Genomic DNA, 22,430 nt, shown 5'->3' with positions numbered 1-22,430 from the left:
TGAGTGTGCCCGAGTGTTTTGTGTAACAAAATTAAAATGTTAATTTAAAGTTGCTATCGCGATTGATCTAAATCTCTGCATTTTACTCTCTGTATTTTACCCTACTACATTTGAATTTTTTCTCGTTTTCTTTCAGATGGTGCAAGCAATACAAGTACTTCGGTTTCACCTTTTAGAATTAGAAAAAGTAAGTAACGAGTTTGCGGTAATATTTCTAACTTTAAGCATACCACTTAAGTCAGCTTAAACATTGCCATAGCTTCAATATCAAAGCCCATTTATGCAACCTCATCAAAGCGGCAGAAAAAGCAGCATTTGTTTAGTCATTGCAATTAACTGAAAAAGCCAGAGTGGCAAGCCGGGCCAAGTCGCAGTCGTCGGCAATCATTTATCAACGCCCCAAAAAGACCACCCAAAATGCTTAACCAGGAACCGAGGAACCGAAAACCGAGGAACCGTGGTATCCAGGACCCAAAAACACAGTCTCCAGCCGGCAGGCCCATAAATAAAACCGGGTCCAAAACGGCGGGGCGAAAAAAGCAGGCAAATAGTTGCCAACGGGCGCGCATTTCAATTACCAACATTTGTGTTGACATTTTATTGAGCCATGTTGCAAAAGGGGTGAAAAGGGGCCAAGTGGCCAAGGGGACACATGTATAGTTGCCCAGCAGGCGGCCACAATATATACACATATGTACATATATATATCTGTATATATCTGCTGTTGGTCTAATACACTTGCAAAATGTCTAAATTAAAGGAGCCATTGCAGCAGCAACAAGAAGAAATAAGAAAAAATGCAGCTGAAAATTGAAATTGAATTAATTGCCAATCAAAGTGAAATATTTGTTTGCGGGGCAGGAGGGGAACACAGGATGTGGGCCTAGACCACAAATATTTGGCCAGCGGCAGGTGTTTTGTGTAGTTGGTTACAGTTTCATGCGTAAGATAAAAAACGAAAACGACAAAAAAGGCAAATTTTTCCGAAACAATGGAATGCATTCAGGTTTCGGCATCTCTTTTGTTGTTGATACATGAGGTGTGATGACTGCAGGGACTTCCCCCCCACGGATTTTCTAACATAATTCCTAGATAACGCAGTCACATTAATTATTTTCCCAAGTAAATTGAATGGGGGAGGGTTCGCTGTTCACTGTTCTCTGGCACAACACCTACTTTATTATTAGACACTTTATTGTCTAAATGGAAAAATTACAGGTTGCCTAATTTGTTTTAATTTCAAATAATATGCAAGCGGCTTCGGGTGCGTGTCTCCCAGTCTGTGACTTAATGGAAGTTGTTCCTCAAACGTGGTCGTAATTAATGCCGGCTAGCCCCCTCTTTTCTGTATTTTGTTGTATTTCATTTGTTGTATTTGTTGCTGCTGCTGTGCTGAGAAAATTAATTAGGCAAATGCGCAACGAAGCGTGGAGCGAACCTAAACCTAAACCGAAACCGAAACTGAAACTGAAGCCGAAGCCCAGAGCTGGAGTTTAAGCCAGGCCGAGACTGAGACTGAGGCTGAGAGCTAAGCCGGCCAGCAAACCCGTCCGAAAGTCGCTCTTCACTCTTTTTTCAATTAAGTCTTAAGTAAGAAATTATGCAAAACATTCTACACGAACAGAAAAAGACCGGAGCAGAACAAGGCGAAACGCTCAGGGAATATATTGTATTTTAGAGTGGAGTGGAGTGAAGAGCTGGCACATCATTAATGGCGATTGTTTAAAATCCGAGGAACATGGATACAATCGATTTAGAAGTCTGATTTTAAGATAAACCACCTGACCGATGCAAGATTACTGGCCATAAAGCAGTCGGTATCTTGGCCCTGCACTTGACCCAAAGTCGTTTGCTGTGGAATGCAGCAACGCGCGGCTTCTTTTTGCGGCAAGAGCATAGACCATGGATAAATGGGCTAATGACGGCGAAAAGGAATCGAACGAAGAAGAGTCAATCAAGGCGCAATTAGTGGCTAATCACCAAACGCTTTCTAAGCTCGCGAAAGCAAACAAAAGCGCAAAACTAGTGCAGTAAGCCAAGTTAGTCAGTCAGTCACTTGGCCAGCTGCAATTTGTTGCACCCTGTATAGAAAGCCAGAACAAGCGTGCAGAATAAAAAAAAAAACAAAATTAAAACAGCCAAGATCTTTATCAACATCACAGCAGCGGCCGAGAGACCACGACAGGTTTTTGTTTTGTCATTTGTCACTCACACAGCTTGCGACACACACGAAACCAACAAAGAACTGTAGCAACTTGTACTGAAAAACGTTAAATCGAATTCGAACCGAACCGAACTAAAAAAAATAAGGCATAAAAAGCACACTCGTTTATATGCAGCCAACAAAATGCAGCGGTCGATTTTTGGTGTATAAAATAAATATATAAATGCAAAGAACAAAACGACAGAGAAAAAGCACAGCTACAATGAAATACAAAATATACTTAAATAAAATGTGCGGGTTGACTTGCAAAAACAAAAAAAATGTGGAAAAAATACAGAAAAAACATACAACATCTATATGGGAGCGAGTAAATGTATATCTGTATCTGTGCATATTTGTTGCCGCTGCTAAAAACAATAAAAGCAACAACGGCGAACAGAATCAGTTAAAAAGACGTTTTCAAGACTTGTGTCTGTCAAAAACTGGTTTGGCAGTCTCAGTTTTCTGAGTTTCTCAGTCTCGGAGCTCCAGGCTTTGGGGCCCCAGTACCAAGTTCCCAGTCTCCAGCTTTTTAGCTCCCCACAGCACACGGACAATTCTCGTCACAGAGTCACATGCAAAAAGCGAAAAAAAGCCAAATAAAAAAATACAAAATAAAATACAGAGAAAAAATCAAGCAGGCAGGCATTGCAATTGACAAACAGACAGTGGGACGGTGGGACAAACCGACTGATGGACAGATGGACAGATGGACAGTGGGACAAACAGACAAAACAGGCAAACTGGCAAACGCAGACGGAGACGGAGATGGAGACGGAGATGGCGATGGAGACTGGGACACAACACGTTGGGTCAGTTGCACACGCTTCTCCGCCAGCGGGGGGCATGGGTATCGTATCGGATCGGGGAATCGGAATAGGAATCGGAATCGCTGGCTTAAAGCCGGCATGGGGGCATAACAGAACCCACAGCAACAGCAAAAGTAACAGCAACGATTTGGGGGCCTTGTTTTGATGGCCTGGCCAAGATCGCTTCGGGATCTCTCGCTGAAAAACACCAGCAACATCACCATCGACAGCTGTGTACTTTTGGCTTTGGCGATGATGCAAGCAGAAAGACAACTGATGCGTTTCGAGCACTTTTTTGGCTGAGACAAATATATCAGGGAACTCAGAAACCTAACTCAGAAATGAGCAAAGTAGTAGTTCCGTTGAACTTCAAGCGATGGAGGTTCGATCTTAAAGAGCAACGTTGATAAGCTATTATGGGGGCACTTATGCAATACGTGCTTCAATTAATTGCACCGCATTTAAATGTCAGAGAGAGCACAGTAAACTTGTTAGACAGACGACTGTGTTCTGCTGTGCACTTTTGGATGGGGGAATGGGGGAATACTCGTATAGTTGAAGCTATCTATGAGCGGAAATCGAGAATTACCACTGCGCAGATTGGAGCGATTTGCATCGAGATTAGAACGGAGGAAGCTGTCAGGGAGGGGGTGAGGTAAGCTGAAAAGGCGGGAAAAGCCGATGTTGCTGCTGTGAAAAGTTTTGCTTAACAGGATGTACAAATGAGCGTCGGCATTTACAAGCAACGCCCTCTGGTTGCTGCCGCTACTGCTGCCAATGCCGCAGTCCATGTCCGCCAGTCGCCCTTGTTGCTCGTGCGGCCACCCAATGTGCAACAGCAGCAGCAACAGCAGCAACAGCAATGTGCAACAGCAACATGGGGCCACTGGCAGTCATAAATATCGCAATGAGCCGTTCGAAAATGTCACATACAATGCTGACAAATTAATCAAAACTTATCAGCCAGCCGGCATCGAAACGCCAGTCCGCCAGTCTCCGAAGGGCCCTTGCAACTTGCAACAGCAACTACAGCAACAGCAGCAGCAGCATCGCATAAACATATCAATTTGGTGGGCGCCCTCATGTTGCATGTGCATGTGTGGCAACATGTTGCTGGCGCGCTAATTGCACGCTTTATGGATATTGTTATGGTCACTTTGACAGCTACAAATGCAATCATAAAATCATAAGACCGCCACGAGTCGCAGCTCCTCCGCCAGCAACATGTTGCCGCTGCTGAGCAGCTTATCAGCGGCGGCGACAAATTTGACATTGTCCTGTCATAAACCAGTTGCCGCCAGCCCGTTGCTCTTTTTATCATATTTTTGCAATTTTTGTTGCTGTTTTTGGGGCCTGCGTATATATTTTTTCGGTGACAATAACATTGAAAGCAGCCTGCAAACGAGTTTGGCCAGTTTGGGCAATGGGCAACAAGTTAATAGCCTGGCTGTTGCAGCTTTTGCGGGCCAAAAAACGTACAGCAAAGAAGCAGAAGCAGCAACAGCAACAGCAGCAGCAGCCACAGCAGCAGCAACAACAAACAATTTGCATAAGCAACGCGCACTTTTTCGTAAATTAAATGCCTGGCCCGGTTAAATGGAGCACCCTGTTGTTGCTGGTGTTGCTGTTGTTGCAGTTGTTGCTGTGTTGTGTCTGCCAGCCATGGCCCAGTGCAATTAATTTCTTTTTAGCCGTGGCGGCGGCTGCATTCCTCTCTTTGTTGCTGCATATTTGCATATATGCCTGACTCACACTCACTTTGGCCTTATCGCATTTGTTTTATCACACACACACACAACACTCACGGCAACAGCAACAGCAACAACAGGGCCTTAAAAACGCATTCTGTTTGGGCCAAGTCTTCATGGGCCCTTTGCCTTTTGCCTTTTTCCCGCTGACGATGACGATGACGCCAGCGATCCTCCATTCCATTCCATGTTGCTAATGCGAGTGTTGCACGTGCTGCTGTCTCATGTTGCTGCTTGGTCTTGGCCCGGCTGGTTATTTGGCTGAAAGTGTGCCCTGGGGCTAAGCTGCCTGCCTCGTCTCGTCTCGTTCAGCTGGTTGGCTGGCTGGCCACTTCCTTTTCGGCCAGTGCATTATTTCGTACCTCTATGCATATTTATGGGCCTTGGTTAGGAACTAAAGCCGCTGCCTCAGCCATTTTTGAGTGCCATCATCATGTTCACGGGTCTGGGCGATGGAGTCGCCGTCTGAAGTTCGAGTTGGAGTTGGAGTTTTCAGGTAACGCATCAAAAGCAATTTGCATGCCATTTGCAAGAGAGGGGGAGGGGCAGATCGGCCAACCGGGATGAGCAGGTTTTCTGGTTGGGGCAAGAATGCGATGGCGCTTACTGTATGGCAATGTTTAAGCTGGCTTCAAGTGTAGATATAAGCTATGAGTGAAAACTAAATATCAGCGATACCTTACACCTGCAATATTTACTTGTCACTGCGTTCTAAAATGCATTAAAATACCTACAACTGTACAAAAGACGTGTATAAATAATTTCTAAATCGAAACATATAAAATACTATATATACAATTGGCTACTTATTTCCATCGTCTAATGTGCTTTCGTTACTATTTTAAATGTCTTTTACACATAGCATAAGGATACCCTCTAGTTGTAAGCCCCCCTGAAACATGTCACACTGTCTGATGTTTTCAGAGCACCCCGTCCGTTTAGATTGTAGCACGAAAAGAAGCCCCCCTTTAAATGCACCACCCCCACCACCCCCTGCGCCCCTGAAGCAAACTCAAACTGATGATCTCTTCTCTCTCTCTCTCTTCTCTACCACCTTCTCTGCCTTTATCGCGGGGTTGTCTCGTTGCAGGTACACGAGTTATGCGATAACTTCTGTCATCGGTATATATCGTGTTTAAAGGGTAAAATGCCAATAGATTTAGTGATCGACGAACGGGACACCACCAAACCACCGGAGTTGGGATCGGCGAACGGAGAAGGGCGCAGCAACGCCGACTCCACATCGCACACCGATGGAGCTAGTACACCAGACGTTGTGAGTACCCCCTTCGCGGGAGCACATGGTCCTATATTGGCGAGCTACAATGCGGTGGTGCACCCATGTTCGTAGTACGATAACGACCTTCTTGCAAAAACGAAGCGGGTGCTCACAATGCCCTGGGATTAAATGAATCAATAATAATAATTGCGATCAATCAATACGAAATGCCAATCGAGCGAATAACCGAGCGATAACCACAAAAAAAAAAGAAAGAAAAAAGAAAGTAAAGAAATGAATGTTGCTGCACACTGTTCAAGCAAATTAAGTAAAATTAATTCACTTTGTGCGAAAACAAACATAATATTAATATTGATGAATTCAAATCCAAATCCGAACGCAGAAGAAGTTGTACGTCATTATGAACACACACAAAACACCCACACACACACATTGTAAATTAGTCAGAATCAGCAAGAGTAAAAAATACAAAAAAAAAAAAAAAAAAGCGAAGAAAGCTCCAAACACACACAAACACACAAAAATATATTAATAAATTCAGAAATTCAAAAATATACAGAATCAAGCGAAAAGGAGAGCAGAGGAATTTCCTAGCCGGAGCAGCAGCAGCAACATCAACGGCAGCAACACGCAGCATGCAACATGCGGCAGCAACATCAGCCGGCCAGCAGCAGCAGCCGAGGACAGTAACCGACATGAGTGACTAACCAGCGACAAACGAGCTTCCAAGAGGCTTCGGCCACAATCCGAACCGAAAAAACACAACGAACCGACTCCACGAACGACCAAACAAACGAACTGCAAACCACGAATCACGAGTGTATCTCGCGGATGCGGATACCCATTAATGTTGCTATCGCTGCCGCGGCCAGAATTTGTTTGCTCTCCTCTGTGTACAGTAAATGCCATAAATATAGGTTCCGAAAAGCACTGAGGACAGCCGCGGCCAGGGCCGAAGTGAGTACACTTTTGCCTGCGCCGCGCGCCTTCCCAGTTCATCTCACGCCCTTTAAAAAAACAGAAAACAAAAAACAGAAAACACGTAAACACAACAAACATCAGTTTATATATCTCAAGCAGATTGTAAATGATAAAGATAAACAATACGAAACAAAAGCAACTGAGCAACAATAATTAGAGCAACAAACAATTTCGCTTAATTTGTAAAAAGTACCAACAACTAAAGAAACAAGAAAGCCAGATAAGAAAAGCATAAAGTAATTGAGAACTAAATTACAATGAACCATGTTCCAGAACTTCGTTTTTGCAAGAGGCCCATATAGCTCGCCAATATATTATTAATTATTATTAACAAAAAACCCAACACTCACACACACCATTAACCAACTATTTTTGATTATTTTTCTTTACTTAATACCCACACTGAACACCCTCAAAAAAAAAAAACATCCAACTACCAACCAACAAGAATTGAAGTAATGAACTTATATTATGAGAAAGTTTACTAACCCCCAAAACTAACCAATTTTTAACAATTTTACATATGCACATAACTCTATATAGAGTTCTATATAGAAACTATATATAAATACCCACAAATACGCATATATTATATATGTATACTGATATACTGATATGATATGATATACGAGAGCTGGCCTGACTCTTCTGCCCTGATCCTCATCGGGTACAGTCAGTTAGTCAGTTAGACAGTGGGATCGATGGGTTCGCTCATCGGTTTTGAGTTTGTAAACTTGTAAATACTTGACATCCCCCGTCCCTCCTCTCTGAACAATAACAGCAACAACAAGCAGACACAGACATAGCCAAAAACAAAAGCAAAAACAAAAGCTTAACTACATAATACAGAAAACAGAAAAACACTAGAAACACAGAGTATACGAGTATACCCCAACATTTCTAAAATCTCTCTCTATCTATATTACGAAAATTCTTACGTAAATCTGTGCCAATTACTTGGAAAATGATCACAGCCCAGCACCCAAGACTTTTCACCGCTGGAGGAGACCTATGCCAGTTATCGCATCAAACACGAGGCGGACTTTTAGTACCGCCCACTCCCCCCTGACTTTTCCCCCTCGACCCCCCTTCAGCAATTCTGTATGAATATACTGAAAATCGATCTAATATAGAGATAACGCTTAGCCATGTAGTTTGTAACTAAAGTCAAGTCTAGGCTGCGCTTAAAAGAATTCACTCGCAAGTAAAAGAGAGAGGAGCAAATGCTAAAAGTATAGTTAATTCCTAGAAACTTCTAAACATATTTTCTATGCTTAGTTTTCAATTTTTTTTTGTTTGTCTATATGTTTTCGGGAGTTTTTGCACTTTAGCAAACGTGTATACGATTTTTCAAAAACAAAACGTCCTTTTCCCTCCTCGTGTTTTACAACACTGGAGCGAACTTGCCAAATAATAAATAATCGCAAAAAAAGAAAGAAGAAAAAACTAAATGAGAATATTAACTATTTTCGTTGATCTTTTTTGTTTAACTCTCAACATGCAACGCATATACGTAAAAAGAGATACCAGAAAAGAAACCCCAACCTGAGTTCAAATGCAAAGTATACGAATAAAACTTTATTGTTTATTAAATAAAAATGAAATCGAAAGAAAAACAAAAACTTAAAGTTAATTTAATTAATTGAGGATTGCAATGCGCCTATACGAACGACATTTTAAATGAGCCGATACCCTTCAAGAACAATGATATACGTAAATCAACCGCAACAAAAAAACTAACTAAAAACTAAACAAACTTTAAGCATTTACTAAAGCAAATCGAAACTACGCGATACTACTATTATAAAATAAACATAAAAGAAGAAAGCTAATGTAATTTAATTGAATTAGAGAGCCGTGGAGAAACTTAGAGATCCCGCGCTCTCCTCCCCCCAATTGTATACTATAGCGTACGTTATATAGTTCTTAGTCAGGCCCCAAAAACCCCAAAACCCCAAGAGCCCCAATTTCCCCACTTAGGAGTTGTGTGCTAGGCGAACAGCTAAGCTAGCAATCGAAACTCAAAGATACGAGGAAAATCGTTAGCAGCAAACCCCTCTTCTAGCTACCAAAACCAACCAACAAAACACTTTCTACTGCTAATTTCTACTACTATTTTGAGTTGTAGACCTACTAAACCAACAAAACTACAAGAAATGTACTTAAATCGAACTGCGAACAGTCGGTCGCAGTTCTTCAGCTATATGGGCAGTCATTTGTATACTTAGACTATAGTCGAACCGATTCCCAGCGGTTTATTATAGCCAACTAACTAAAAAACCAACAACAACGTGAAAAGCTTTTGTACTATTTTTTCAAAACTACAAAACGAAAACTTCTTGCAAAACTATAAAGAAATTTGCAAAAAAAAAAATTAAATTAGTTGTTGTACTTTGTCTCAAACCCAGAAAAAAAAACAAAAACTTGTATGTAAGAAACTAAAATTAAACTTGAAAAATCGCTGTAATTATGTAATAATTTTTCTGTTAGCATAATTCGCCGCTTTTTAGTTAAAAACAAATCAAAACACTGTTGCAAAAAAGGAGACAAATACGAAGATGAACACTTTGTTTCCTATGAGTTTAGTGTGAGCTTTTTGCATTTCGTTAAATATTATTTTTAATGATTTTTGTATTAAATGTTTTGCTACCAAAAAAATACAAAAATTCAAAAAAGAAGCAAAATTTTTATTGTTGCATTGTAAAAATACACTAAAAATACAAACACAAATACTGAAACTGAAATACGTAATTGCTTTAGGTGATATTTTATAAAAATATAACACAAGTAAAAATAATAATAAAGAACTAAGATTAAAAAATGATGCAAATTATATACGTAATATGTTTTAAAAATCCAGAGAAGGCGCTTTTTTGCTTTTTACTATTTTTAAAATATAAAATAAATAAATAAATTAACCATAGTTTGAGCATACATTTTTTAATAATTATTATTATTATTGTTTTTACAACTGAAACGTTTTATTTAGTTTTTAGCAAAATTGTAAAATGAACGTAAATGTTAAAAGAAACGGAGAAATGGAGGAGAGAAAACGCAATCAAAAATTGAGAGAAAAGAGAAAAGTAAAATAAAAATCCAACACAAAACAACCAGCAACTTCTATACGATATACGAATACATTTTAATGTAATATTTTTAATTATTTATATGTATACTAATAATATAATTAAAACAAGGAAAAACAAAAACACAGAAGAATTAAGTAAAAACAAAAACTACAGAGTAAAGTTTAAAGAGTTAGCCAATAAATATATGAAACAAACGAAGAAACAAAAACAACAAAAAAACCAAAATATATTTGAAAAGTATAAAACAAAATGAAATCGATTTTTTCTGGCTACCCTAGTCTGTAAGCAATCATGGATTTTAGGACTGTTCCCTGGGAGAATTAGGATGCCATTGAAGATCGCCATTCAAGGATATTCCGCCGATAGAACCAAAGAAGGATGACCATTAAAAAGGATTCGACATTTTCCAATTCTTTCAGCCGGATTTTTCAGATCAACTAAATGCGGATGGATTTCCAGATGGATATATATCTTTAGGGACTTTTTCTACTTTTCAGCCGCGTTTGGATACGTCTTATTGGTTCCATGGATCTTTGGAAACTAGTGCAGTATTTCCACCTTTAGGTCTTCTGGAAAATCGGATCGGAATTTTCGATTATCGGTTTTTGAAATGACCTCAAGGGAGTTTTACTAAGCTGCTCGCTTTGATCCTGGAACATTTATTAATAGGTACCTAAACTACTAACGATTTTGTGACTTTCAACGCAGCTTAGGGTCCTTTAGAACATATTTTCTCAAACTATTTAAAACTGATATATATAATTAACTACATTACTTCTATCATAATAACCTTTTAACCAATTACTACTTGAGATACCATTGTAAAACTTGCTTTCTTTTAAGTGCAAACGAGTTCTTCAGATATTTTCACCCCGCTCAGGAATGGGAAACAGGACATAATTCTGGCTCCTGTTCCATTAACAGCGGGTGTAAATTGAGAGGAGCTCGGCTCGTATTACTCAAAACCCAGTCGAAGGACAAAACCAGGCGGCACGTGTAAGCCGCTTAAAGTGCAGAGGGAGGTTTTCGATCCAGAATATTGGGGGTGCTGCCAGGAGGGATCACTCGATAAGTGCGCCAGATCTCAGAAACTCTGAAATTCGAGCACTGAACCCAAGCCAAGCTAACCCAACCCGATCGTATCGTATCGAATGGTATCGTATGGGACAGCTGCCACGCGGTGAAAGAACGTGTGTGAAACACCTTAAATGACTCTTTTTTTTGGCCTGGCTTATTTTCCCTGTTTTTTATTTTTGGTTTTTTGGGTGCGTGTTAGATGAGTTCGTTCGCTTAATGGTGGCTACATGTAATTTGGCATTTTGCGTGATTGCCCTGGGCGTGTTTCTGGGCTCTTCAAAGTCAAACCAATTCAAAAGGAATTTCCACCGAAGAAAATGCTCTTTCGTGTGGCTTGAGTTTTGTATTAATTTCTCGAGCAACGCCCCAAAACAAACGCAAACAATTTTCCAAGCAGCGCGCGAAGTAACCTATAATTTTAGAGACATTAAGACAATCCATTCCCTTTCCCAAAACTCCAATCCCAACTGGTTTTGAAATCGAAGACCAAGCCTGGGCAACACAAAAAGTAAATAAAAAACCAAACTCTCACAAAAAAGTACAAGAAATACATAGCAAAGGATCGAAGACTTTGGGGCTTTGGCTTTGACTTTGGCTTTGACTTTGGCTTTGGCTCATTAGCGGCACTCTCACCCGAAAAGTTTTGAGCCGAAATACGAGTTAGCCAAAAGGATTTCTTTCTTATAATTTGCTTTTATGCGGTTTTTTCTTATTTTGTTTGTTTTTCACTCTTGCGGCTTTTGGCGTCGTCATACTGTCTGCGTTTTGTGGCACAAACGAAACCGCAGAGCAGACTTGTCCCGAAATTTGTGCATTCATTTGTGAAACAAAGAGGGACCATCGCCAAGTCCAAGGCTACAATTAATAAGCCAACAGGCCGCAAAAGCCCTACAAATGCCCAAAAAAATCCAGAAAGTTTGATCGCTTTTTTGGTGGAAACGAGTTCTGAAATACCCCGGTGTTACATTTAGAATGCAGGTTCTTAAATGAGTTTATTAGGACAAATTGCTTAAATTAAAATCACATTATATCTGATGAATTGCGTTAGGGAAGAACAGCACAACTTCGAGTCGATTGTCGTGCTAATACACTCTCCAAAATACAGGGTACTCGGCGAAACCCAAAGTCATGCGCGCCCGACGTTTTCGCCCTTGTGATCCGTCGATCTTTTGTTATTATGTATGAAGTGTCGCGTTGGCAGGAATTTCTCCATCGCACAACCAACAAAAGCAACAAAGGCAACACAAGCAACAAAAGCAGACGATCCACAGACGGTTTTTTGGGCGGTGGACAGCGGGTGGACAGGGGGTGACCGCAAAAATGTCATCACTGCTAATGTTTCAATGCAGTTGCCACAAGATTTCGTCTGCGGCTGATCTGCTGTTCGTCTTCTTTTCGCTCCATTTTTTGTTAGCTTTCAACGGCAAATTTTTTGATCAGTATTTGGTTTTGCCAGGGGAATTGCACGTACTGAAAGCGTTGAATGCGATACCTTTTGGGTCACCAAAATCTCTGGGCGGCGTGAAAAGACATGCCAACCTGACGGCTCTCCCATTTTATAGCCATTCGAAACGAGAAAAGATTAAATCCTAATGAAAACTTTTGCCACATTGTTAACTTCTAGTCGTAAAGATTTTATAGAATATCCCTTTTGCCATTTAACTGTTTTGCTCAATTCCAGGAAATCGTAGAAGCTGGGCAAAAAGCATTTTTGAAATCTTAATGAAATTTCGCTGCTCAAGTGTTGCCTTCAAAGGACGGCGGCCGACAGGAGGAATACTCTACCTGATTGTGTCAACCCTTTTTTTTTGTTTTGGCCCTGTTGCTTACGTTTTGGCCAGGATTGAGGGAGGGGCGGTGTGGTGGCGGCCAAAATGTATCAATTCAATGGAAATTTATGCCGTAAAAATGCCACAAGACAAGCCAGCAACAAAAAACACACACTCTTTGTCTTGGACTAAAACATTTTTTCCAATGAACACACAGTTTCGGTTTCATTTTTTGCGTTTTTGGCTTTGTGAAATATTTTTGCACCGAGCGCTCCTCTATCTCTTGGCCATTCAACTAAGCTGCAAATCGGTTTAAGAGCTTAGCGAAAAGGCGAGGGAAATTATACAAAGTCCGTTGGACGGTTTACTTTTGTGTCATTAGGCAAATGCAGCACCTCTCCCAGGCTTTTACCTTCTTTTTTTAATGTATTTTTCTGTTTTTTTTCTGCTTTTATTTGCCATGCCCACCTGAGGGAAGCCCTATGTGGGAGCTCAGCTCAGCTCTGAACAATTACCATTAATTACCCGGCGTACTCGCTGCACTTGGCACCGCAAATAACGCCACTGAAGTCCACTCGAATATCAAAAGGAAAGAGCAGGACAATTTACGCTTGTTTTAAACTCGATTAGTCAGCAGTTGATCCTATCATCGGATCAGCCCCTCTTCTGCTCCCCCTTGATCCCTTTTGACCCCATTGAGTGCTTTTCAATTACCAACACGCAACTGACCACAGAGAAAATATAAGAACAGGGGGCCCTTAAGTCCGCTTAGCCCGTATTGACCACTTGTAAAGTGTAATCGAATCCAGCTTGAAGGGCATCTATTTCCTATGATTCAAATATCAAAAGGGGCAGCCACTGACCGCTGCTAATTGAATTTGGCTCGAGTCTCTTAACCCTTTTCGCAGGGTCCTTAGACATTCGCTTCTGCTGCTGATTGATCAATGTGGTTTCGAATGGCTACCAATTGGATACATTTCAATATTTCCCTTGCATATGGAATGCCGTATTTTTGTCATTGAACTTTCGATTGATTTTTTAGCAAAAAAATTGCTATTTTGCTCTGGCTTTCCTCTTAGCTAATTTTTGGCTCTGAATCTGAATCTGACTTGGTCCAATGATTTCGCCCACATCTTCGAGGACATAAATCACTTGCACTTAAACCCGCTGCTGGCGACGTCTCCGCTTCTATCTGTATTTTCCCGTCTATCTGTCTATCTGTCTGATTGTCTGTTTGCCTTGGCCATTAGGCCCAGTCCTGGATTTTGGCTTATTTTCGGAAGGGTGTCCTTAGGCCTTTGTTGTTGTGCTGGCATTTCTATTGGCCCGGAAGCTGTGCGGCCAACATCTACAAAATAGTCGGCTCAAAGTTATTTTCGTGGGGGCAGCACATTTTTATTGCCTTTTTGTGCTTTATTTCCTGCGCACTATTTGCGGGCCTAAGAAGTTTTCCACGAGGAAATCCCCGGAGTTTGGGAGTTGGGAGTTGGGGGCGTTCGGCTTTATGCCTGAATGGCGCGCCGAGCATTAGATAATGGTGTTCCTGCTTATTGCTTACATTGGATTTTTCTTTATCCCCACATCTCGCAGTCTTTGGGGGGGATTTTCTATAATTTGCAGGCAGCTTAGCAAATTCCGCAGTGGCCAAGGGTTCGGGGGTAGCAGGGAACTAGCCAAAAATAATTTATTGCATATATAATAGCGCACGTGCCTTGAAACCCTACTCCTTTGTTTATTTTTTGCCTTGGCCTGTTTTCTCGTTTTTTTATACCTAGACAGTTCTTTGATAAATTGTCTTATTTATACATTGGCTAGTTTTAAAGTTATATTTTCTAAAAATATAAATAAATAGGTTACTATTCACAAATTATTCACATCTAGCTCCAACTTCTAATTAACGCGAATGCCTGCTAAGTGCAGCTTAAGAGAAACTTCAATGGAACCAGTGCTGCGTAAATCTCTAAGCTACTTTTACTTGCCAAGTACTCAGCCCTGAGAATGCGAGTTCTCCGCCCTTTTCTCCAACTCTCCTTGAGTATTTCTCTGAGAGTTCTCTGAGTGCTCAGGCTGCTTAGCCGCCAAGGCAATTCCCATTTGGGCCACATATGCCCGGCATTATGGGGGCATAAATAAAAATGCCTGCCACGCTTGCTGCTAATAAATGAAATATGATGCCACCCACCACCCTCAATGGAGATGGGAAATTGTCGTAGCTCCTGTTTATTGGCCCGGCCTCAAGTTTTCAATATCGCTGCATATTTCTGCACGGCGACACAATTTCTATATTTTGGCAAATTATTTTCTCGGTCGCGTATTGGATTTCCCCTTGGACGGCTGCCGAGCAGGAAAAACCACCCACTCGAAAACCCTCTTAGGTGTTCGTCCTTCCTTTTTCCTTTTCTTTTTTTTTTTGTTATTTGTGCTTCTGGGATGTGGGCTGTTGCTTTTCTTTGGTATGCGCGGTGCGAAAACAAAATTGACGTCAATTACGCAATGCACACGGGGCGCTGAATATTCACTCCCCGTTTTTACCAGTCAGACACCAGCTTTTCCCGCTTTCCCCCTGCTTTTCCTTGGATGCCTGCGCTCTCACTAATCCGCTTCGGGGATTTGGGGAATTCTCAGAGCAGGGCGCATAGCATACTTTTCCGGGCGGCAAAAAGCGCGGGCAACACTTTGCGTCAGATGCTCTCAAGTTGCTCGTGTTTCGCACCCTCGGCGATGTTGTTGTTCCTTCTGTGTTTGCCGGGCGCTAATTAACGCATTAAATCATATTAATGTCGCCAAATGTTTCAAAGTCAGCCTGTCCCGCTCTGCTTTCGTATGCTTATTGGGTTGCCTTCGAAGGACTTTTGGTCCTGTCAATAAGCCGGCATAAATGGCCTCTAATGCAATGGTCTATTCGGGTGGGTTTCGCCACTCGCGATGTTGCTTTGGTGCCATCAGAAGTTGCTGGTGGTAATGAGCGATTTAATGCCACCGTTTATGTATTTTAATTATTTTCTGGAGGATTCTTCAGCGAAAGCGCATTAGTAGAGAGCTATTTATAGGGTTTTGCTATTTAAATAAATGGCTTTGAAGCTATACTGGCTACTTAGAATCTGACTCATACTACTTTGTATTTGAAGCCACATCAATTGCCGATACACTTTGGGCCATATTTCCTGTAAAAGCAGCTCTGTCTCTAATAATTCTAGTGCTGCTGGAAGCCAAGATGCTGCTAATGCAGCAGCTTATAAAGTATCATAACTTGCTGCCAGCTTAGTTGTGGCTGCTGCTGCTGTTGCAACTCCAGCTTCTGATGCAGAAAAATCACAAATTAATTAAAGAGTCTCGCGCGGTTCTGCTTCAGCTTCCTTCAGCTTCTGCTTCTTCATCTCTCGCACAGCCAATAAAACTTATATAATAATTGTTCATAAAGTGTACAATATTATGTGTTTTCAAATGAGGTTTGGCTGGTCGTCGGCCAGACGAAGACGAAGACGCTGCATGTTGCATGTTGCTTGTTGCATGCAACGCTCATCGAGAAGAGACGACGGAAGACTGGAGACGAGAGGAAAGGAGTGAGAAGTGAGGAGAAGGGAAGCCATGCCGTGTTGTCAACTATTTCTTCGGTTCATAAAAATTGTTATTAATTGGCACTTAAATGCTCAAACGCAAAAGTTGAGAGACGACGACGACGACGACGAACGTTGATGCTGTGTGTTTGTTTGTCTGTCTCCCGAAGCGTGTTGTGAAATTTAAGCTTTTTAGCAGTTGTTGCTGTTGTGTTGTTGCACTGTTGTTGCTGCTGCAGTTGTTGTTGCAGCTTGCCGTTCGTTCGTCCGTTCGCTCGTTGCATGTTAACCTTTGGCTCGCTTGTAATGAATGCAACCGAAACGAGCTGCCGAGGAGCCAGAAGAAAGATGCAGGCTGCGGAAGAAAGAAACAACAGCAGCTGAGGAGACTTACTTAAAGCTCTCCATATAAATTTCCAGACTTCATGTGGCACTTGTTTAAAGTCCATTTTGTGCACTGCGTGAGTGTTTATTGAATGTCTCTTTTTTTTTTACTTTGAGGCCCAGACCCCAACATTTGCCAAGAAAGCCGAAGAAAGTCTGTCTCCGTGCTGCGAGAAAAATTAATAAAATGCGATAAAATGGCAATAAAACGGCAGCTTCATACATATGAAATCAGAGACACAAAGAGTAGAAAAGCCACAGTTCTCATTCCGTTAATTGTCGTATTTTAAAATTGAACAACATATTTATTTTATATATACTGAGTCAAGAAGTGAGAGAAAACTCGTAACAATTATCAGCAATATTCCACCATATATATATGCGTGTTCGTCATAACGAAGCATGACTGTGTTTAACACAGTCGGAGCTGTGTTAAAATCGAATTGCAATCTTTAAGCGCCCCAGCAATGTTAATTAAAATTATAAAAATACGAGAAAATTAAGGCACCAAGGCACCCAGCAATGTGCAAGAGAACACCTTGAAAATATAATTTCTGTTTGAGCCAGCAGGCTCCCCACCTAGCGGCCCCTCCCCAAATGAAGCAACAACAAGAAGCGGGGGAATCGGTTGTGGAATCATCATATATATATACACATTATATCTGAGATGCTGCCCCGTTGCCATTTTTGGCCGACCGACCGCTGTGAACTGACTGAATGTCTGACTGAGTCGGGTCTTGGACTCGAATTCGAATTCGATTCCGTTTCCAATTGCCAGCTTGCCAGCTCGCCAACTTGGCCGAGTGTAAATGATATATGTGGGCACATCGGGGAGGGGGAGGGGGGAATCGGGCGGTACAGAGGGGAACAACGGACCGCACCGTACCGTCTTGTCTGTCATTTTGGAGCCACACAAAGATCCCAGGCCCGTGGGCTCCAGGCCCCGAGTGCAAATGACTTATAAGAATTTAATATTTAACAACACAAATCAATTCAAAAATCATCAGAGGGGTGCAGCAAAAAGTGAAATACAAATGCAAAAAACAGGCCAACAAAAAAAAAAACAAAACTCATTTGTTGCAGCTTGGCGAGGTTCGAGGTTCGCCGGTTTCCTGGACAAAGTCTCATTTCGGTTCCTGCCCTTTGCTTTTCGTTGGTTTGGTTGGTTTGGCTTGGTTTGGTTGGTATCACTGCGCAGGCAACGAAAATGAAACTTTAACATTACGTTAAGGAAACGATCCGGCACACAATGTACAGGGTGAGGGGTTGGTGGGGCACTTGCAGGGGGTTGGCAGGGAGCCCAGCCCAACCGAGATGATGATGATGATGATGATGAGGCCGGAGTCTGAGCCCAAAGTCGTTAACATGGTGGTCGTTGCCGTATGGTACGAGTATAGTATGTTGTTGCAGCCTTTTTGTGGTCAGCGCAAAAATTATGAAAAATCTCAAAAAGAGCTGACTGTTTTTTTTTGTTTTTCATTCTTCTGGCTGTTGGCCATGGCCTTTGTATGATTTCTTTCTGGCTTCACTTCGATTTCGAATTTTTCGTATTTTAAAATTGTATTTTTAGTGTCAGCTCCAAAAACTCCGCTTCCCTCCGCCCCTCCCCAACCAAAATGCACAAGGCCAGACATAAAATTAAAAAGACACACAAAGCGATCAAGAAGCAGCAGCCACAACGGCACAAAAGATGCATCTCCCGCTGCGACCCGAAAAGAATCGATAAATAATAATAATAAAATAAGGAACCAAACCGAACGCCAGGCGATCCAAAGTTTGCAACAAACACAAACACAACTCACGGCATTCAAACAGTTTTTGCTGTTACTGTCTAGCAAAACCGCAGCAAAAATAATTTAAGCGGTAATTAAACAGAAGTGAAATGTGCATAAAATAAATTAGTTATCAAGCCAACCCAGTTTTTAGTGACTAGGGAAGAAAGAGTCATTAGAAAACCAATTTGCAAAAAAATCGGTAATATCCCAAAAATAGTTTTATAGATATAAGTGAATGCTAAAAGAAATCCTACTAAAATCACTCCACAGTCTGACTTCAGAAAGCAATCTTTGTCATTATGTAAATATGTAAATCACAGTGGAAATTAGTTGCAAATGAGTTCTTAGAAGTATAAATTTAACTAAAAATCGAAAGAAAATAGCGTTAAATTGAGGAGACAAATCGCCCAAGTTGAAGAAGTATGCACTCGAAAATTATCGAGCACTTAACACGGTCGCGGCAGAGATTCCGCTACGGATTCAGATACAGATGCGCATCAGCATACAGATGCAGATACATATGCAGATACAGATGCAGATGCAGATTCGGGATCGCGATCGACCATATTGCATTCGCCGCAGAATGGGGATCGATGGGGCGATATATGTATATCGGGGCATGTAGAGGGGACTTCGGGGGCAATCTGTGGCAATACAAACACTTTGCACTCAACACCCATTTAGCTAGGCCGCCTGGCTGATGATGATGATGATGATGTGGCCGCCAGCCGCCAACAGAATTGTTTACAATACAAAAAAAAGGCATTGGAAAAAAGAGAAAAAAAGGGAAAGAAAACCGAAAGAGCGCGGAAAAGTGGGGGAAATTTTGCGATCGATTGCAGCGCGGGCAAAGAAAAGGAAAAGGCAAAGGAAAAGTGTGAGGAACCGCAGAGAGAACTGTAAACTATTTACAGCCTAGCTGGCTCAATGATTGTTTTGCTTGGGTTTGTTGCTGCTTTTATACAATAAAATTTATTTGATTTCTTTACGCCGCTTTCATGCCTCAGTATTTTCCTTCAATTTTCCCGCTTTTCCTTCCCCAGCCTCAGCACTTTCGAACGTGAACGCTTCGCTGAGGGAGCTGTGAAGGGGGAAGCAAGGGGCGGGGGGCGGGAAAATGCAGCACAAGGAAAATGCAGCGCAGGGAAAATGCATGGTGATCATCGTGATGATGACGCCAACTTCGGACTGGCGGCGGTCGCTTCGCTTTTATAAAAATAAATTGTTCGCAGACGTAATGATGCGAAAGCAATTGAGAATTCTATATATGCAACTGTCTGTGCATCTGTGTGTGTTTGTATCTGTGTGCCTGCATTTGTTTGTTGTTTGTTGGAATGCGTAGAATTTCAATTGACTGTGGGCCGAACGAGTGCGAGCGAGAGGGATGTGGGCAATAGACGGAACCCACTTACACTAGACTTCAAACTTCCAGATCTGCCGCTTGAACCTCTGACTTAAAGTTTACATTTCACCTCACTGGGATCGTAAAGAACCCATTTCAGTACGAATTTAGAAAATTTGCATGTAAAACCATTCACTTTAGAGGTTTTCTACTCAAAGATGAGTGTTCTAGTGCAGAGTTACTATCTCCTCTCAAGCAATTAAACTTGAAGACTGATAATCTAAATCTTGCACCTTTTCCCGCAAAAGTCAGGGTCAGTTAGAACCCGTCCAAAGTCAAATCGCTGTCAAGTCACAACCATGGCCACCTCATTCCCCCTGCGGCAATCCTCAGTCCACAGTGATCCTCGCATCGTGATCTCTTCCTTATCGGCGGTGGACCATCGATAATGATTATTTTGACAGGCAACTGACACGACCACGTGATACCCCTGCCACTCGCATTTCTGCCCCTGATGTGCCCAGTGTTGGCTAACGATCAACAAACGCAGCTGGAAGCGAAATCTTTTCGATCTTTCAGTTGATTGCTCGCTTTTCGTTTTTTTTTGTTTTTTGTCGATTCTTTAGAAATCTAGTTTTTTAGGGATGGCCGGACACGCCCCGCAGAACAGCGAAAAAACCTCAACCAAAGAAGTTAATTGTTCGAGATATATGTATAGGTATAAGCTACCCCCTGCGAAGCGTAGTCGTCGGTGGGAGAGGGAGCGGGACAGCAATAGATATAGGGCTAAGGATTCGAAATCAGAATCAGAACTCGAAACTCATCCTGAACATCCTTGGAATCCTTGCGCCTGCGTGGATTTGGGTACAGTCTGGCGGAGTTAATCCGATTTGTTGCGCCCCCTAACCGAAAAGTCCGTAGACGAGGGTGAGTTATGCGGCGGTCCTGTGATTGATTGCCTGATTTTGTCAGGGTTTTCGGGGTGGTTTCCGTACACACACAACCCTCGTTCTGGCCAAAAAGCAGTCGAACGAGCAGCGAGCGAGTCCGAAGTGAAATTGTTTGAAAACGCATTTAATTGCATCTCTCATTGCCATCTGACTCCTGCCAGTTACCATCACGTTTCGGTAGGTGAAAATTTGATTAAGAGAAAGAGTAGGAGAAAGATAAAGTGAAAGAGAAAGAGAAAGGGGGCTCTTCGGTCTGGTCAACATTTTAATTATGGCAATTACAAATTGCAATGGCGAGCGCAGAAATTGCAAAAATCACGCATTTTATTGATTTTTAATTGCAACTCGTTGCATACCAAAAGATACCAGCAGCGTCTCGAGGCGAGGATCGCGGGCAAAAGGAAAAACAACAACTGAAAGGAGAAGAAAAGATCCGGGGACATGGGCATTTGTTGTCTTTAATTATGTTGTTGATTGCCCGTCAGTTGGCCAGTCCGTCCTTCTTGGCCCGTCATTCTGGCCATTTAGGTGCGAACAACTAGCTGCCTCTCGGTTGCACAGCCACACCACTCCACATCACTCCACACCACACCAGTTAGTCAAGTTAAGTTGTCATAATTTTTGTCGTTCAACAACACCTGCAGCACGTATGTACATATACACACCCATATGCACACACCTGTACACACTCCATACACCATACTCTAGAGGGCCAGGAGCTGGAGTCGCAGAGCGCGCCAAATGCCGCAAATAACTCAGTTAATATAATTAAGTTTTGCACGAAATGTGCAGCAGAAATATGCGAAAAATGCCACGCAATCTCCACACTAAAAACAAAGCTAAAAAGGTAAAAACAACAATAATACGCCCAGACCTTTGGGGCAGAATGAAACGAAAGTTTATGAACTTGTCCAAGTGTATATTAGTGTGTTTATTTTTTCGCTTTTTTTGTTTTTTTTTTTTTGTATAATGGCTGCCCCAATGACTTTGCGTATATGTGCATGCAAATGACGTAATGACAATGTGGGCAGCAGCACGATTTATTAACCTGGCCAAAGTTCAGCGATAAAAAACCAACAGGCAGCCAGGGGACTCAAGAAATGTCAGCCAACTAATAGAGTACTTAGTGCAGAGCACCTTTAATACTTGGCAGCGATTTTTGCAGCTACAATATAGGTTTTGGTATATGGCAAAACAAGTGAAAACCATTAAAACTTTAAAGCGCATTTGAACTAACTAAAAATGCTTTTATAAAATTCCTTTCAAACATTGATACATTTCTGCACTGCCATTTGATTTTCCAGCGTAATTTAATTACGCTTTATAATCGGCTTAGTGGCAGAGTGGCAAAGTGAGAGAGAGAGCGAGTGTCTGGCACCTGTTTTCCACCAAATGGAAAATCAAATTTCATGCCAGCCAGCCAAAACATTTGCATACAAATCAGCGAGAGCAACCCTTCAAATGCTCAGACAGCAGAAAAACAAAAAGCCAAACCAAACCAAACCA

At 41.8% G+C, this 22,430-nt stretch overlaps 1 protein-coding gene across 6 annotated transcripts in view; it reads left to right on the top strand.

The window, feature by feature from the left end:
* The window catches only part of LOC6536526 (homeobox protein homothorax), a 137,740-nt gene that overhangs the window by 50,759 nt on the left and 64,551 nt on the right, over positions 1-22,430 (top strand). For 4 of the 6 annotated variants that reach the window (XM_002097066.4, XM_039376384.2, XM_039376383.2 and 1 more), the window contains 2 exons: positions 137-187; positions 5,851-6,036. The exons of 1 other annotated variant lie outside the window; for it this stretch is intronic. In XM_002097066.4, the coding sequence (XP_002097102.1) occupies positions 137-187; positions 5,851-6,036 (237 nt within the window). Of the gene's footprint in view, positions 1-136; positions 188-5,850; positions 6,037-7,955; positions 10,252-22,430 lie in introns of those variants that run through there. One more of the 6 variants, XM_015192318.3, reaches the window with a different exon arrangement.

The sequence above is a fragment of the Drosophila yakuba genome, chromosome 3R (genome assembly GCF_016746365.2).
Source record: "Drosophila yakuba strain Tai18E2 chromosome 3R, Prin_Dyak_Tai18E2_2.1, whole genome shotgun sequence".
NCBI classification, from domain to species: domain Eukaryota; kingdom Metazoa; phylum Arthropoda; class Insecta; order Diptera; family Drosophilidae; genus Drosophila; species Drosophila yakuba.
Note: the sequence above shows the minus strand (reverse complement) of the source record. Positions and strands in the feature narration are given on the sequence as shown.